The 19363-nt window shown below is 41.2% G+C and overlaps 1 protein-coding gene across 1 annotated transcript in view; it reads right to left on the bottom strand.

Moving 5' to 3' along the window:
* Positions 1-19363, bottom strand: part of SH3GL2 (SH3 domain containing GRB2 like 2, endophilin A1) — an 88918-nt gene that overhangs the window by 19585 nt on the left and 49970 nt on the right. Inside the window, exon 2 of the mRNA XM_054053935.1 lies at positions 2777-2845. Coding sequence (XP_053909910.1) covers positions 2777-2845 — 69 coding nt within the window. The remainder of the gene's footprint in view (positions 1-2776; positions 2846-19363) is intronic.

Here is a 19363-nt window from a genome sequence, read left to right as displayed (position 1 = left end):
GCCACTGGAGATTGCCTAACAAGATCTTTGAACACATGAATTGCTATTCCAGTTCACTGCTAAGCCCCTTCAGCAGGATAGCTCTTGCACTCCTGACTGATCCTCAAGCAGCTGAGAATCACAGGCACCCAATTGCCATTGAAACTTCAGTTGCCATTGAAATTACCACCTTGTATGCAGACTTCTGCTGTTTTAATGTCTCCGTTAGTGACAGCCTTTGCTGCAGAGATAACAGTAGTGTGGAGCTCAGCACCCTATTGAGCACACTGAAGGTTAGTATTAAGATAAAGGTTTTAGATTTCAGAAGAGCAAAGTTCAGCTCAATCAGAACTCAGCTGGGAGGGATTCCATGGGAAGCTTCCATGGAGGATAAAGGACCTAGCAAGTGCTGTGACTTTTTCAAGCATGCTTTCCTGGAAGCACAAACACAGTTCATCTCTTTACAGGTAAGGGAAGTAGGTGGAGCAAGAGACCCTCTTGGCTTAATTGGGAGCTTCTGAGTCCTAGCAAGTGCTGTGACTTTTTCAAGCATGCTTTCCTGGAAGCACAAACACAGTTCATCTCTTTACAGGTAAGGGAAGTAGGAGGAGCAAGAGACCCTCTTGGCTTAATTGGGAGCTTCTGAGTCTGCTCAAAACCAAAAAAGAACCATACAAGAGATGGAAAAGTGGATGAATACCCATTGAGAACTACAAGGGCATTGCCAGGGTGTGCAGAGATGCAGTTAGAAAAGAAAATCTCAGGTTGAATAGAAATTGCTCAGAGGTGTCAGAAAGTACAAGAAAAGGTTCTTCAGGTACATGAACAACAAACAGAAACAGAAGGAAAACACAGACCTCTGTTAAACAGGAGACGTGAATTAGTCAGAAACAGAAAAGGCAGAGGCTCTCAATACTTTCTTCACCTCTGTCTTTACCAGCACAGTTTGGCCTCAGGCCCTGGGAACAGAAAGCCAGGTTGATGCAAACATAGACCCACTGTCAGTGAAGGAAGATTGGATATCTGAACTACTCCGTGAGCTTGACCCTTACAAATCAATGGGCCCCTAGGTTATCCATCTGAGGCTGTAAAAGGGGCTGGTTGATGTCATTGTGAGACTGCTGCCCATAGTCTTTGAGAAGTCGTGGAGATTAAGGGATGTATCAGAAAACTGAGGGAAGGCTCATGTCACCCCTAACTACAAGAAGGATCCAGGAAATTACAGGCTCACCAGTCTTACCTCAGTCCCTGGCAAGGTTACAGAATGAATCCTCCTGGGGACTCTCACAAGTCAAATGAAGTATGTGATTGGGAACAGCCAGCACAGATTTACCAAGGGCAAACTATGCTTGACAAACCTGATCATCTTTTATGACAAAAAAACCTGCTCAGCTGATGTTGGGTGAGCAGTGGACATCATCAAGCTGGATTTCTCCAAGGCTTTTGCTAGTTTCCCATGGCCACCTCCTACAGAAACAGATGTATTACAATTGAGACAAGTGCTCTATATGGAGTGTGAAAACTGGCTGAGAGGCTGCACCCAGAGAGTGGTGGTAAATTCCTGCTTTTCAAACTGGCAACCTGTCACAAGTGGGGTCCCCCATGGATCGATACTGGTCTCAATGCTGTGTAGTAACTCCATACACGGATGATGGGATCAAGTCCATCCCAATGAATTTGCTGATGATACTAAACTGGGTGGGGAAGTGGATACTCTGGAGGTGAAAGATCTTCAGGGAGACCTGGGTCAGCCGGAATTGGGGCTAACAAGAAATTCCTTGTGAAATTCAATCCAGACAAGTGTAAGGTTTTGCACCCAGGAAAAAATAACCCAGCAGAACAGAACAGGCTGGGACCTATCCAGCTGGAGAGCAGCTCTGTGGAAAGGCACCTGGGTGTCCAAGAAGCTTATTAGGAGCAGATGGTGTGCTGCTGCAACACAGAAAGTCAATAGGATGCTAGGTTGCATCAACAAGGGCACCACCTGAGGGCAGACATAAGAAGAGATCCCCCTGTACTCAGCTCTTGTCAGCCCACACCTGGAATACTGTTTTCCGTTTTGGTCTCTGCTATGCAAAAATGATGTGGACAGGCTGGAGAGGGTCCAGAGAAGGGCTACAAAGATAATCAAAGGACTGGGAAGCCTGCCATATGAGGAAAGGCTGAGAGAACTGGGTTTGTTCAGGCTTGAGATAAGAAGGCTTAGGGGAGACATTAGCACCATGTTTCATTATTTAAAAGGTGGTTACAAAGAAGATGGAGACTCCCCTTTTACAAAGAGTCACATGGAAAAGATGAGGGGTAATGGGTACAAGTTATTCCTGGGGAGATTTCAACTGGACACAAGAGAAAAAAATGTCACAATCAGAACAACTGACCAATGAAATAACCTCCCTAGGGAAGTGGTGGATTCCTCAACATTAGACACTTCTAAGATTCAGCTGGACAGGGTGCTAGACCATCTAGACTGTGCTTTTGCCAAGAGGGTTTGGACCAGATGATCCTTTAGATCCCTTCCAACCTGGTATTCTATGATTGTGTGATTCTTTTCAGAGACAAATGAAACTAATTTGTAGCCTCATTCTCTGAATGAAATACTGGCATATATCATATTGGCCATATATTATGTATGCCTTGGTTAGAAAACCATAAGAAACTGAAAGCTCGGTCCTGCTGAATAAAAGTTAAGTTTTTCAGAATTATTCAAGTGATTCAGGGAGAAAAGCTTTGAAATTCCTATCCTAGAAAGGAAAAATGAATGGTAATAAAGAATATATGCATCTGTATTTAGACTTACTCGTTCCATTTCTTTGAAGTCATCATCTAGCTTGGTTCCTTCTGCACCTCCGACTTTTTCACTCACTTTCTGCAGTTAAAAAAGGAACAACAAACAGATTCAGCAATAACAAAAAATTTAGTCACCATGATTTCCTGGAGAAATGTTTGGGGTTTTTTTCCTGTAAGTCAGTACAATATTCAGATGTATTTTCTGTCTAAAAAACTTATTTCAAACACACTTCAATTTAAACAATCAGAAAATAATATATAACAGCTTAAGTCTCAGACACTCAATCTTCTGCTGGTGCCAGACTTACACACTATCACGTCTGTGAAACACTATACCTCTATTTCTCTACTGAATGAATGTCTGTATCTTGGAACTTATCAAGAAATTAATCAACAAACATAGATCTGTATTCAGTAGGCAGAAAAATCCATGGTCATGTGTACTAATGAAAAAGGAAGTTACTTTTTATAACGAACTGAGGAAGGAACCAAGGCACTAAAAAAATTTCTCATCAGTGATGAAAAATGGCCCCAGCTACTTTGTCCAATGTGTATCAACGCAACACCAAAGAACATAATCATGCTTAAATAAAGAGCAAAAAGAAGGTCGCAAGGCCTGACTTTAGCCACCCAGAAGGCAATAGGCACCCATGCCTATGAAATCTCAGAAACATACTGATTCAAGCCACAACCAGGCCTTTACCATTAAAAATCCAGTTTATACGTAAAAGTGATAGGTGGGTGGGTGGGTAGGTAAGGAGGTAAGTAGATAGATAGATAGATAGATAGATAGATAGATAGATAGATAGATAGTTTAAAACCACCTACATTCACACCATAAAAGAGCTTGAGGTTCACAAGTCATATATAAAATAATCAGTTGGCAGATCTATTGGAAAGAATGAAACGGAACTTTGGTGTCGTAACTTCAGCAAATACTCTGTTTTTTACAAAATAATCACTTTGAAAACTAAATAGAAAATGATTTTCTGCTACCATTTTATTTCCCTGATTCAATGGAATATATTGAACTGAGTTTCCCTTCACTGATAGTAAAAGTGACAGTAACAGCTTTGAATGGTAACTGCTATGCAACACCATTCAAAATGGATTTTAGCAATTGCATTGTCAGTCACAAAGTGTTTTACTGGTGTAACTTCACAACTAAGTAAGACATCCTTGATTCAGTCAGTATACTAATCTTTCACTGGGCTGGTGTTTGTCACAAGAAATTCAAAAGACACGCACCTTTCTGTTTTCCATCCATTTTTAGGTTTTTTAACTGAACGCCATTTATTTTAACAAACTTTCCTATGTGTCTCTGAATCATCTTTAGACTGTTTTAACTAAGTATAACTACTGATTTCAGTGAAGTGACTCCTGTAATAAACACAGAGAAATGAAAGAAACAATGCACTTGTTTCAAGCACTGTGTTAACACTTCTACAGCTTTCTTTTAATATTAAGAGAAAGAAGACACAGACCCAATCACTCAAATGTGATTAATAAAATCCAGGCACTTGATTAATTTCAAATTCACTCCAGTTTACTCCAACAAAGCTGCAAGTGCAGCATGGCCAAGCACTTAATAATGCAGGCTATAATTACCTGTGCAATAGGAAATGGCTATCAGCTCTGTTTGTCTTTTGTCAGGTCCTTGCAATTTAGTGACCAAATGACACATTAATGAGACATCAATACTACGAAACATCCAGAAAAAACCAAAGAATTTTACGTAGCCCTCCTTCCCTATACAAAAGAGATGTGCAAATCCATGCAGACACTCTCTTGCCAGTAATTTGAATGCAGATGAGTTTTTGTGGTCTGTGATACTGAACTTGTGCCTTACAGAGATGATTGAAGCACCACAAAATCCCGAAAGATTTCAAACTCAGCATTGTTAGGAACAATTCTGCAGTGGACAAAGGATAGATTCAACATTTTAAAAGGTGCTATGAATCTTCTGCAAAGTGACCTCCCACTACTGATGATATGGCAAAATCTGCACAGCTTTTTACCATTAAAATTTTGAATTCCTGAAAACAACAGTATGCAAATATGCCAGTACTAAAATATTCAAAACGTATTTTGAATAACTTGAGTTCAACTCTAAGAATACAAAGTACCCAAAGGCAATTAATGTTCCAGCCCTTTCTAGCTGTAGCTTTACCTTTTCATCACTTTGAGGTATTTTCATAATTGATGAGGATTTGCAAAAACATGTCTTTTCATCCTCATGGATTCCCTAAAGATCCCATCTCACATCTACAAACCATAGCAATTGCTCCTTCTGTTCATATTCATCATTACTCTAGCTGAGGAAAGTATGACACTCTCAATAGTACAGCTCTGTAGTCTGTTGCAGTGATCACTGCAGACCAAAACAGCAGGTCTTCCCTTTCTTCAAAGTATGCTTTCAATTTTTGGTCATTGTGTCAACATAAGCCTCACAATCACCATCAATACAAAAAGTGATAGAATGTACCAAGCAGAAAATTAATTTGTAAAGCTCCTGGTAAAGTACTGTTACAGACAACACAGTGAAAGGTGAAATAAGCTGTGAAGTCTTCAGCTGTTCTGGAGATGGGTGACTCCTCTTTCAGGGTATAGACATCACAGTCCTTCAAGGAAGTACCTTTACCTCCCTCATCCAGACAAAAGTCTGTTTTAGAAAAGCACTGACAGACCACAGGAAAAAAGCAGTTGAACCAAAATCACACTTGGAAAGTTCAAATAACATTTATTTTCTTGAAGGCCACAGCCACTCAGCAGTCAAAGTTGAGAACTTAAATTACAGACACTGAAAACAAGTGCTATGTGCCTCAGAGCAAATTCCAATTTATATTATAAAGATCCCATTTCCACTCAGGCAGAACATTAACTTAACTTCTGCTGTCCAGAATGGTTTCAGCAGGGACAACAAAAGTGACATAAATCCTACACTTAGGGGGAAAAGTAAACTTGGTTTTTTTTACAGGCAGATAATATTAAAAAGGCATTTTTTGGGTAAATGTTGACAGGATCTGGACAGCCATAGTGACAGGAATGTGGTTTGCCCGATAGATTTCACGTGAAACAACGAAACTTACTGGGTCTTAGTTCTCGAGGCATTTGTCCAATTTTTCACATAGTTGTGCAATTTAACTGGTTTTTGTGTTACTGTGTCATGATGCAGCATGCCACACAGAATAAGAAAATGCTTGTGCAGTCACTATGAACATGCTGAAAATTCCAGTTGCCTTTTACAGAATACAGTGATGGATCATTTGTACAATATCCCATACAGCAGTCCTTTTAGTAACGGTCATATGAATCTTATTCTGTCATCTCTCACGAGTGACAAGATATAAATCTAGATCAAATGTGCATTAGATAGCTATTCCATAAGAATTATGTTCTTCAGTACCATGACACTGCATCATACTAAAGTGGCTCTGAACAATTCACAGTTCAAATAACTGCTACCAGAAAGCCTAGCATGTTACGCCACTACCCAAACTTGAAAATGCGGCAAGATTAGCATTAACCTACCACAGTACTCCCTGAAGTCTGCAGCTCAAATAATAGTTTAGCAGCATGTATAAAAAGCAGCTTTGCTTCTATATAGGAATAGAAAGCCAGCTTTGACTAGATTATCACCACAATATACTGCCTTTGCCCACGATGCAAACTGAACCACTTGTTTTGAAAGCAGTCACACCACACTGAGGAGGTAACGGTTTCTCTACAGCACGAATTCACAGCTCCAAATATGGAGCACAGCAACAATTTTACTCAAAGCATACTGCAAACTCTGATCTACTTCTTTTATCAATACTGCCATCCTCAACTAGTCTTCCCATTCAGGTATTTTGGAGATAGTTCTTACATATTGTTCCTTATCTACTACATAGTTCAGTTCCTGTGATAGAACTTCTCAGTCCTGAAAAGGAAGGCTGTTGATGCTACAGTCCTATCAAATTGCCACACAATGGACAGGGTGGTAAGAACAAAAACTTTACTAATTTGAAAGCTACAGGAAACAGTAACGAATGGGACTTATAAATTCACAACAGAGAAAAATAATACTCTCTGTAGTTCGCGCTTGTTAAATGCAAATCACCCTATTGAATTATCTTTCCTGATACCTTCTTTGGTGTTCCACAGGTTTTTATAGTACTTTCATGCAGTTTTTGCCTTTCTGACTTTTGCCTGTCACTATGCAAGTACAATAACAGAATTATCTTCTGGTTCATTAAAGATTTTCAAACACGCTCTCAAAGGCAGTGATGCTCTGTTAACTTTGCAAACACAAAGAAGACACAGCTGACTTGCAGATGAAAGTACTGAGAAATACACATTTTAATGGGAAGAACTCTGTCTACACATGGTGAAGATTTGTCAACACTGTAGGCTCTTCAGGAAGAGAAAACATCTGAAAAAGAACATTTATAAAAAGCACAGTCTCTAATCAAGATTTTTTTTAAAATTTTGTCACTTCACATGCTAGAAGAAGACAAAACTGCCACTTGCAGGCTAATCTTTCTGTCTCTCTCATCCTGCAGGGTTTGGCATTTACAGTCTCGTATTTGTCACCACAGAAAACACATGACGTGCAATTCATTTTCATGGTCATGGCTCTGGTTCTCTGCAGCTACTAAAGCATACCTCCTTGTGGCAAATTACACTCTCAGCAATAACAGCAAGCAAGAGAGGAGATTTTTCTGGTGATTTTGGATAAATTAGAATAGGAATTAAAATAAAACAACCACCTAAAACATATATGTAAATTAGCTATATTTTAGACTTCTCTTCTTTCTTCAATTGACATTAGAATATAAAAGAAAAGAAGGACCTCTTCCAGATTAGTCTGATGAGAGTTTGTCTTCAGAAATGTAAAGAAAATAGCAGTACCTTATCTTGTACTGGAAAGGAAATTAACATCTGATTTCAGCTGAGGTAGAGTGATCTTGCTCAAGCTTTTCCAGAAGAGCCATCCAGATGCAACAAGCTCTGATTACAACCCAAACGATCCAATATTATTAGTCTTGGAAATCTTCAGGAAACTCAACAGATGTGATAAATCTCACCAGAAATCAGAAGCGTCTGATTAGCCTTATACTTACATGGCACTCACTGGTTACAGAAACTGAGTAAAACTTATACTTTCATTAAACACAAAAGATTTCACAAGACAAGAAAACTTATCATGCTCTCCCTTGCACTTAATATGATTTTAATTTAATTTTATTTTTCTTTCAATCTGTATACACCTGTGCAAAATAGGGATTGTCAATAGGACATGGCATGAGAGTGCAAAACAAGCTGCTTCAGCAGTAAAATGAAAATAGGATCCCAGCTCAATGTAAGCTACAGTAATGCCTGTTTACATTTCATTAGTAAAGTTTCTTCCTCAAATGGTACAACTACAAGGGCAGTCCACAACGCCAGCTGGGCTTCATCAGCAGATCGTTCTCTTGCAGAATTGGGGAGCACAGTAATTCCACTGCTACCAGAGAACAAAAGGTCACGAAGAGAGTGTGAAAGGTAAAAGGGAAAAACTGAGAGATCCAAGAATCTCAAGGGATCTTCATTGTTTATCTCCTGTTTGCACTGAGACTTTGATGATGTCACTGAAGCTTTGCTTTCTCTTTGGCAAAATGAGTACGCTTGCCTACCACACATGAAAATTGTGAGCCTTAATTTGCATCTGGTTTTGCTTGTCATCAGATGTATATTTTACAGAAGCGTTCACGATGTAGTTAAGGTAAGCATCTGCCAGACACACCTGAGATTATTTTTCCTTTCCCTCCTGTCACTCAGCAGATATATTAATCAGGAAATAGTATACTCCTTCCCCTGACAGCACTGAAATAACTCTCTCCCTGATAGAAATCTTTGTTCTCTGGCCTGTTCCCACTACAGTACCATACCAGCCGCAGGCTGGGTAGGTTTATCCTCCCTTACAAGTTCCCTTGACGCTGCTGTTGGATGCAGAATGTCAACAATAAAGTGCACTACTGATCAAGAAGTGAACTGAATTTTGGAAACTCGAGGAGAAAAGGGAAGACTACAACTAGCCTCTACAAGGCTTCATCTCTAAAAAAGCATCTCCCAGTATATAAAAAGCATCTCTATATATACAGTAGCTTGGCCTTGCTGGTCCTCACAGCTGCTAGTAGTACGGCCCATAGCCCTACCACTGTTACAAGTCCCACTAGCAGTCTGAAGGCAGGTCAAAAAGCCAAAGAAATTGGCTACAGACGTGACATCATAAGACACAGGACTAGCAATGCTAAAGACAAGCCGTTGCTAAAGCCTACCAAGCCATGAAGGAAATTCTTTGTGGGATAGGATGTTCAGTAACACCAGTGATGGTCTAGAGAAAAAGCTAAATGGATCAGTGGAATTATTTCTCTCCAAGAAGGATAAAAAGAGATCAGGATCCAAACATCTAGCATTGTTGTAGAATAAGAAATAAGCATTGTGAACCTGTCCTGTGCTCCTACTCTCCTCTTTTAGAATCTATCACTAATTTGTGGTTTGGTTTTGGGTTTTTTTCAGCTAAAGCTGCCAAAGGAGAGGGAAGAGGATCAAGCCCTTCTTTGACCAATCTGAGCTAGCAGTTTGCTTTATGACTGCTAGCAGGGATCGCACTGCAGAATTCCTGCAACTCCAGCATCACATCAAGAGTCATTCACACTCAGCACTAGCGCACAATATGAAAGTATGCCGCAAGCTTCTGCACTGACACGAGGTACTGCAGAGCCTTTGCTGCAATGCCACTGCATTACATTGGAGGCTGTCCACTGGTAAGTGAAATAAAGCAGGGTGAGAACAGGAAAAGAACTGCTGAGGAAGTGCTGGTGTACTAGTGTCCTGTGTTGTATCTTTGTATGGAAAGCCCTTGCACAGAGGCACCCATCACAACAGATGAGGTAAGCAGTACCCTAGGGCAAACAAAAATTCAAATCAATATTACAGATTCCAGTTACAGAGGTCTACTGACAGCTGAAACACTGCAATGCATCCATGATATCCAAGAGAATCCATTTCAGGCAGTTAAGTATCACTGAAGTTTCACTAGTTTATTAACCACACACTTCTCTGCAAAGTTTCAGCGAGAAAGCTGGTCACAACCCCAGCATCTTTGCAGTTTAGAGTGGCCTCAGGAGCTGGCAAAGAGAAGCTGGCAAAAGCTCAAAAGCCGCGAGAGAGCTGAGGACAGTAAGAACACTGTGTGCTTTTTTAACACACTCTGTCTGCGGGCTACCAGTATGAGAAACAGAAAAGAAATTGGCATTGAGAAGACGTGCCAATCTCTGCCTTTTTTTTCAGTACAGAAAAGGAGCAGATAATCTATTTATGTATGTTATCTACTCTGACACAGTATTTCTACTTCAGTTGACAGCAGTACCATGACCTCTTTAGCGGACCTGTGTGCAATAAAATGCTCGCAAGTTTTTAATTCCTCTGCAAAGAGATCTGGATTCAAACCCACAATCCTTACAAGTTCTCCAAGCAGCAGTAGTGGGAGGCTTGCCCTACACTGCGCTGCCACAGAGAAAAGAGGACATCTGTGCTCTATTTCCAAGACTGCCAAAAAATTTGGTAATGGCCTAAGTGTTTCTTCAGTGTAAGCGGATCACTCAGCTGAGTGGGGATAAGGAAAGTCTGAGGGAGGAGCAAAGCTAATAGAAGACCATTGACTCTATGGCGCCTTTTCATATTTTTGCCTAGAGAGGTGCACGGCACCAGTCTGCCCATCTGGAACACCATCAGTTGCCACCTCCTAACCTATTATGCTCTGTAACCATAAATAAATAATGGGTTTATATTTTAGAAGGAGAGTGTAAGCTCTGAGATTATACATTCACTCAAATCTCCATATTTCTCTCATGTTTTCAAAGCAATTATTAGAAGCCTTAAGAGAAAAATGCTTCCTCTAGATAGAATTGCAGCCTTAAATTTTGTTGCTGCACTTTTATGCAGGTGAGTGTTGGATCTTAAAACCATATGCAGAGGAGTATGACAGTACTCAGAGCAAAAAAGAAGGAGAGAACACAGCACATCTATCCATCCAGTTAGCATCCTAATCAGGAGCACAGGTACAGCATGTTTATGGATCATGATCCATTTTATGATGTCCACTACATACATTATCACACACTTGCTCTGTCCACACAGCTTCTAAGTTCAGCAGAAAACATGATCTCTTCCCTCCCACTGCTACACTTGGCACATGCATGCTTCATCACATAGCAGACTCAATCTGTGTACAGGTGATAGGTGGCTTAAACCATCATATGGTTTCTTAAACCACTTCACTGTGCTGCTTAAGCTTACCTGCTCCATTTCAGCACAAAACTGTGTTTTCTGTAGCAGTGGTTTAAGCTGCCAGGCAGAGCACACATTCGCTCCTTTTGAAAAATCATGTTTAGTCTCGGCTACTGATCCAACTAACTCGCGCGCACTAAACATCAACTTTGAAAAACACTGAAATATTTCATGTGCAGGTATAGCAGGTGATGAGTGCTAGGGCACAGTCTGCTGATCCATTCCTAGGATCTCCATGGAATATGGAGTCCAAATACCTGATTAGCAGTATGCAAACAGTGATGCAACGATGACTGGTAAAGCAGCATACATGACTTTGTTACGCAAATTAACTAGTTACTAAGTTCTAGAGTATTAAAGCTTTGGGAGTCTTGAAATTTCTTTCTCTCAGTACAGGAAGGAATTGAATTTTAGCAGAAATAAATAGGACATACTCAGGCCCCTCCAAAAAATAAATAACAGCATAAGAAATTTACAGCAATTAAATCCATTTAAGCCATATTTTATAACTCTACATAATGTATGCCAGTCTATGTGCCTTCTGCTGGATGAAAGTCAACCTTGTCCTTAACATCTGGAAATGTGAGCATGCTAGATACATTCAGAATCTTCTAGAGGCCAAGAGAACAAAACATGGCTTGAATATTATTCATTGATTTAACAGCTGTGCAATCGGTGCTACTGTGAACTCATTCCTTCTACATTTGAAAGTGCATTTGCTAGAATGTGCCACTGAATTAGTTGTTATCTGCTAAAGACAAGATGTTAAAGGGAATTTGTGAGGGAAAGAATGTATATAAGATGCTGCTGGTACTGATGTACATTTTAGTTCTGGTGTTCCTACAGCCACAATGTCTAAAAGGTTGCAGTCTGTGCAGCATGAAGTCCATGTCCAAACTTTCTGTATAATTCCTTATGCTGTTGGCAGTGTTGATAATTTATTAACTACATATAGAGCACTCCAAAGTCATCCACCATTTTCAGTTTGATATCAGCACATTTAGAAATGGCTGAAGCTTTAACTTCCTTACGTGAGTACTACATAAATTAATCTCAATGCTCTTTCCTTCTCACGTCCTGCACCTCACACTCACTGTTTGAGAGCAATATGAGTCAAAGCACTTGCCTGCTATTAGGGGTAGGAGAGCACCACAGTACAGCAATTACCCTCAGACAACCGGACAACTCCGGTTATTTCTGAGGTGACACCCTCTATTGACTGACAGGGTGGTGTGCCATTTTGTGCTTCTGAGATGTATGCAAATTAAAAAAAGAGAAGCGAAAAGAGACTGGATGAGTTAGGACTGGATGAAACATATGCAGATACAAGAAAAAAGGACAGCACCACTTAGCCTGATGCTGTACTGTGTAGGAGCACACTGCACAGCACAATGACCAGATGCTGATATGTTTTATGCTAGATTGTATCCCAGGGGTACCACATTTGTCAAAAGGTATCCATGTACTTTACAGAATGGGATATAAGGGATATGTAAAATAAAGCCTGTAAATGTGTAGGATTTTTCCTTTCATTTGAAATAACGTAATGGAAAATGTTTTTAAAGACAATCACTTTACAGCAGAAAGTAACGCTTTTTCTTCCTTTCCTCCTCCCCATATTTTCCATACTGGCAGTGAATTTTAGGACACAAATACCTTGCAGTCTGCATGGGATATTAAACCATGTATGATCCTCTATGTCTATCTGCTAATTATATATAGTAGTATATTAATATTCAATACAAAATTTACAAGTTATTCTGCTTGGTGTAATAGCAAAAATATAACAAGATATGCAGATAGGTGAGATTTTCAAATGTCTAAATTCAAACATCACAACCGCAAATAAAAATACAGCAGTAGCCTCTTGATGTAATCAGTTAGTGAGCCTAATTAGCCTAATGACCCATGTGTTCAGAGTTACTGTCCACTGCGCAGACAACTGTGCCACTAAAGTGTTCATTATAAACAAGCGATTTTACCCTGTGGAGGGTTGAGGGCAAGAATAAGTTGGACTTGTAGTTGGTTGTAAAAGAAACAGGGAGACAGAAATGCTACTAAATATTTCAGTCTTACTCTGCCTTGAAGCTGCTTAGCAGTGTACTTTGTCTGAGGTAAAAAGTAACCCTTGTGAGGTGAGTCTGACAGGTCGGTAGTTCCCAGGGTCAACTTTTCTACCCTTTCTAAAAAAGAACACAACACTACCCTTCTTCCAGCACCAGGGACTTCTCCTGACTGCCATAACTTTTCAAATATCATGCAGAGTGGCTTGGCTACCACATTGGCCAATTCCCTCAGGACCCTGGAATTCATCTCATCGGTCCCGTAGACTTATATATGTTCAGGTTCCTCGCGTGTGACAAACCTGATCATCCCCAGCAGTGGGAGGGGCTTTACACCCCTGGTCTCCACTCCTCGACTCAGCCATGCTGGTCTCTTCCCTTCCCTGTCCAATTTCCCACACTGGGGGACTGAGCGCTCTTGCGCTTCCACATTGTCCACTGATTGGTCCTCCACAGTTAAAGCCTCGTATCTATTGTGCAGAGGCACCTGGGGAGGTGGGGGCAAGGAGGGGTTTCACTTGCTGCCCCATCTGTGGACTTGTTTCCACTCACTACTTCTCTTTAAGCCCCTGCCTACATCCTAGTGGGGGGAGGATACTGAAACCCTTTAATAAGGGGCTTTTTCAGCTGGTTGCATTTGTCCACGTTTCAGACAGCTCATGGTGTGGTTCCACCAGTCTATCTCTTGCTCAGACTACCTGACGCTCCTCAGCCTGTTTACTCCCTCTCACAGCTCTGCCACCAGGCTGAGAAGATGCTGCTGCCCTCTTGTTTCCAGTGCAAGCTGGTGACACTTCCTGCAGCCAGAGACCTGGATGGTTGCTTGTTTTCCTGGGAGTTCCGTTTGAGCTGATGCACCTGTCCTGGTAGGTGCAGAGGATGCAGCTTCCCACTGGGTGGATACCATGGCTGGGCCCCCTCTCACCAACTGAACTTACGTCCTGAGCCCAGAGACTGTGCTCCCCCTGCATTCGCCCTGCCTGCTCAAACTGCCTCGCAAACTGTCTCGCCATACCCTTCCGACAAGCCATACCCCTGTTAGCCTGAACCTGTTCACCATGCTCCCATAGGGTGGCTCTTGTAGGGCAGGGGGACTGGCCCCGGCACCCATCACGCTGCCTTCGATGTGTCAGCACGGAGTGAGAGCTCAGCAAGAGCACACGTTTCACCTGCACTAAACAGGGGGGATGCTGGGGCACTCTCCCTCCTCCTGGGTTTCTAAAACTCCCTCACAGTTCTGGTTGTGATTTTGACACCTTCAGGAAGGGTTCCCTGGTGTGACAGTACTCTCCAGAGCCTTTCGCCTCAGTGACTATGCTGAAATGGCAGTTACTCTGGGTTTTAAACTGCTGCCGTCACCCTTCACTCCAACCATATATATGTAACTATACATAACATAAATATATAAACAGAACCATAGAATCACTGACTCGCTAAGGTTGGAAGTCCTCTAAGATCACCCAGTCCAATCATCAACCCAACAAGACAATCCCTACTAAGCCATGTCCCAGACTGCCACATCTACTGGTCTTTTGAACACCTCCAGGGAAGGACACCCCACCACTTCCCCGGGCAGCCTGTTCCAACGCTTCCAATGCTTCCAATGCTTTCTGGTAAAGAAATTTTTTCTAATATCCAGTCTAAACCTCTCCTGGTACAACTTGAGGCCACTTCCTCTTGCCCTATCACACGTTACTTGACATTCAAATATAGCCACACTTTTAAAAGCCAAAAGAATGCCACATTCAAGCAGCACTATGAAAATAATTAGTATACGCAATCTGACAAATCAGATTAAACAAATTGTATGAGAACATACACTATTAGTGCTCTCAAGAGTTATTACCCACTTCTACCTCTTCAAGCATTAGACTCTCTATTAGCAGTACATGGTCCATAATATGACAGGCCGTGACACGTCGAATCCTGTCTGTGTTAGAACTTTCAAAAGAGCCACCCGGGAAAGCAAGCTGTGGTCTTAGCATTGACGGAGAAATACAAGCCTGGAGAAGACTGCACCACAGAAATGTTCAGTAAGAAACTGGTACAGCCACTATCTGATAGTGCTTAGCATGTGGGAGCAATTAGGAGAACGAAGGCCAACAGCATCTGCTTTTGAAGACGTCAAAATGCACAGGCCAAATTCTTATTTCTAAGGGCAGAAAGGCTACCCTCAGTGGTATAATATCTCCTGCTTTTCACCACAAACACGAGTCAGTGTCTAGTGGCGGAGCTGTCAGAAAAATCATAACATGCTCTTGTGACCAGATGGCCATGCAACCATTTACTTTCATTTCCAATAACCGCATGACACGCTAAAATCTGGTCATGCATCAATTCTACCACAAACCACCCAGACTTTTTACAGTTTCAGCATCAGTACAACTGGAGTCGTTTGCTGAGATAACCTGGCAGTACATTCCACTCTTATGACTGATGACCTATTTTATTTAGCATAAAGTAGGGGAGTTTGAAGCCTTTGCTGCTCTACAGTTCGCATTTCATTCTCAAGCTTATCTTACCACAGCACAGCCACTCTAAGGGATAACGCTGCTTAAAATTACTGAGGAACTGAAGAAAGAATTACTGTGAGTAATGAAAAAAGGGCATGTATTTTGCTCTTATAACATACATTGTACTTATCTTTAGGAGTAACAGATAAATTTCTTATTCTTATTTGCTGTATAATGTTGTTTTGTGAAGCTCATTTTTTTCCATCTCACTTTAACATATGAAGATGCTTCTGTGAAACAGAGCAAAATGAGCAATTAGAATTCCCAATGAGTGTTTCCTCCTCTTACATTGTGGGAGTATGAGTAAAAAAAAAACATTTTTAAATCAGGACATTATGCCCTTAATACCTTATCAACAACAAGCTTTAGGATTATCATAAAATTTGAAGCCTGAAGAATAAACAAAACACAAACCAGAAGTCTCAATTTTGCTGTCCTGACAAAAAAAATTTAGAGAATTTTTACCTCTAAAAGACTGCAGGATTGGGACCAGATGTACTGACCACACAAGCTGACAGAGCTAGACATTTTTTGAAATAAGACTGTTAATGTTTCTATATCACTGTTCATTGTGCAAAGAGTAGTTATCTACTTTCTCCTCAACTTCTCTCTCTCTTGCATATTTGAGCTGTAAGTGTGCCTGGTTAAGTCTGAAACTATTTTTATGCAAAGTATACATCATCATGCTAGTTCAACCTACCACGACTATAGGCTTGACATTCCCTAGGCACTACTGCTGAGGAGACGTATACCTTCATTTTTACAGGCAAAATGCAACAACACTTTTCCAGCATCAAACTGTCCAAGGAAATGTCTGAAACCCACAACCCTCTCACATTCCTCATTACACATGAGCTTCATAGCCTCCTGCAAACTGCAGACAAAAGCAATAAAACTGAAGCTATTATGACACTGGGCATCTCATGTAAGACAATCAAGGAGATGACTGATCCAAGCTCTGTTTAAACAGCTGAAATGAAACAGCATGATAATGTCTTGTTCTTCCCTGGAATCTCTTCGATGTAACAGCTTCTGACCATTCAGATGCCCTCTGTAAAGATAGCTGAGAGTGCACAAAATACATAGCATTAATAACTGCAGAAATATTTTTACAGTTTAGGGCATGTGAATCATAACCAGAAATAGTAACTGCTCGTACACTATAGAGTCAATTTAGAGATGTTTAGGAATTTCTTAACAGTTTGAGAGAGAATGCCATTTGGCCAAAAATACTTTTTTTTTTTTTTTAAAAAAAAAAAACCTGGCAGATTCTACCAGTTTTACTATGGCATAGGAAAGTTTTCTCCATGCCATGATAGAAATTCTGTTCAAAACTGGACATAACAACTAACCTTACTGAGAGAGTCTCTTTTACAAAAGAGACAAAAATGTACATTTCTGACATCTCACATCCTCAGCCTCACATTCAGCAAAGAAAAATATGCTTGGCCAAATTAACATTTGGAGGTAAGGGAAGGGGAGGAGAAGGATTTCACACAAAGTAGAAGAGTTCTAAAATGAGAGATTAAGATCATCCAGTTTGCAGGAGAAATTTTCATGAACAGAACAGTAAATATTTATGCAGGCCACCCTCAGCATCTTTCCACAAAAACTCTTTGCTACCTCAAGAACTGCTTTCAGTGTTATGAAGGTTAGGAAAATTTCTGTAGTCTTGAAAACCTGCACAGGGCAATAAAATAACGTTCTTCCTTATTTGATGAACCTGTACCTTACAGGGTTTCTTGGTACGTTTTAACAGACCCTGTGGAAGATACCTTGTTCTGGAGGTTGGTGACAAGTTGGTTCGTCAACACCTTTTCTATAATGATATTGACAGCACTGAGAACTAAGTCAGCAGTTAATAAGAACAGGTTACAAAGTACAGGTAAGAAAGGTAGAAGGTAACATTACAAAAGCAGAACGTGTGATTCCCTCCATATATGTAAATGAAAAAACACCAGGCTGGGTTTTCTTTACCATGGCATCAGTGAGGTTTCATTGGGCTATTCCCACTTCAAAAGGTACCAGAAAGAGCTATAATAACTAAATACAGAAGAGAAAAGTAATTTCTTTGCACAGCAAAAATAGCAAGGAAAATTCTTCATGATCTGTGAACTTAATTATACAGCATTTCTTAATTTAATTACTCATTTAAAATCCATCCATCTACAGCTCTTGAGAAGTCAGACAATCGTCTGTGCTTACTCAGGTAATGGCATTCTAGCGCTCATCACATAATGATTCTGCTTCTGCTATGGCACAACGCATCTTCCTTTCTTTTAAATGTAAACACAAGTTACAAACTACATATTTCAACTGCACTGTAATAAGATGCTTGAATTACTTCATGGTAGCCTGCTGCATCTAATAAAAGGTTTTACTTTTAAATCATCAGCTTTTATAAAGCATAAAATAAGTGCCAATTATTCACTGCAGAACGATCATTTTCTCTCTGTCTTCCCAGTACAGCAAATGGTAAAGAGTTTTCAGACAGGTTTTGCTGCTTTATAGAGATATTAGACAAACATTCCAATGCAGTGCATAGGATTGCTGAGTTTCACCCCAAGTCATATTTTTAAGGTTTTTTAAGGCCTAAGTCAGCCAGTGAAAGTTTGGTATTTAGACATCCTGCTCTTACGCTTCATTTTCATTTCTATGTGCCTCATTACCTCATTGAAGTGACCCACCTACTGGAAGGGGAAAAAGCTGTGGATGTAGTCTTCTTGGACTTCAGCAAAGCCTTTGACACAGTTTCTCACAGCATTCTGCTTAGGAAACTGTCTGCCTCTGGCCTGGACAGGTGCACACACTCTCCTGGGTGGAAAACTGGTTGGATGGCCGGCCCCAAAGAGGTAAATGGAGTTAACTCCAGCTGGAGGACAGTCACAAGTGGTGTCCCCCAGGACCCAGTACTGGGTCCAGTCTTGTTCAGTATCTTGACCTGGGTGAAGGTACTGAGTGCACCTTCAACAGGTTTGCAGATGACACTAAGCTGGGAGGAAGTGTGGATCTGCTGGAGGGTAGGGAGGATCTGCAAAGGGATCTGAACAGCCTGGACCACTGGGCATGAGGTCTAACAAGGCCAAAGGGGTCCTGCACTTCGGGCACAACAACCTTGTGCAGTGTTACAGACTAGGGAAGAGTGGCTGGAAAGCTGGCTGGAGGAAAAGGACCTCGGGGTGTTGATTGACAGCTGACTGAACATAAGCCAGCAGTGTGCCCAGGTGGCCAAGAAGGCCAATGGCATCTTGGCTTGTATCAGAAACGGTGTGACCAGCAGGTCCAGGGAGGTTATTCTCCCTCTGTACTCAGCACTGGTGAGACCGCACCTTGAGTACTGTGTTCAGTTCTGGACCCCTCACCACAAGAAGGATGCTGAGGCTCTGGAGCGTGTCCAGAGAAGAGCAACAAAGCTGGTGAGGGGGCTGGAGAACAAGTCTTACAAGGAGCAGCTGGGAGAGCTGGGGTTTTTTAGCCTGCACAAGAGGAGGCTGAGGGGAGACCTTATTGCTCTCTACAGCTACCTGAAAGGAGGTTGTGGAGACGAGGGTGCTGGCCTCTTCTCCCAAGTGACAGGGGACAGGACAAGGGGGAATGACCTCAAGCATCGCCAGGGAAGATTCAGAGTGGATATCAGGAAATTTTTTTTCACAGAAAGGGTCAGTGGGCACTGGCAGAGGCTGCTCAGGGAGGTGGTTGAGTCCC

Source organism: Cuculus canorus, chromosome Z, assembly GCF_017976375.1.
Source record: "Cuculus canorus isolate bCucCan1 chromosome Z, bCucCan1.pri, whole genome shotgun sequence".
NCBI lineage: Eukaryota > Metazoa > Chordata > Aves > Cuculiformes > Cuculidae > Cuculus > Cuculus canorus.
Note: the sequence above shows the minus strand (reverse complement) of the source record. Positions and strands in the feature narration are given on the sequence as shown.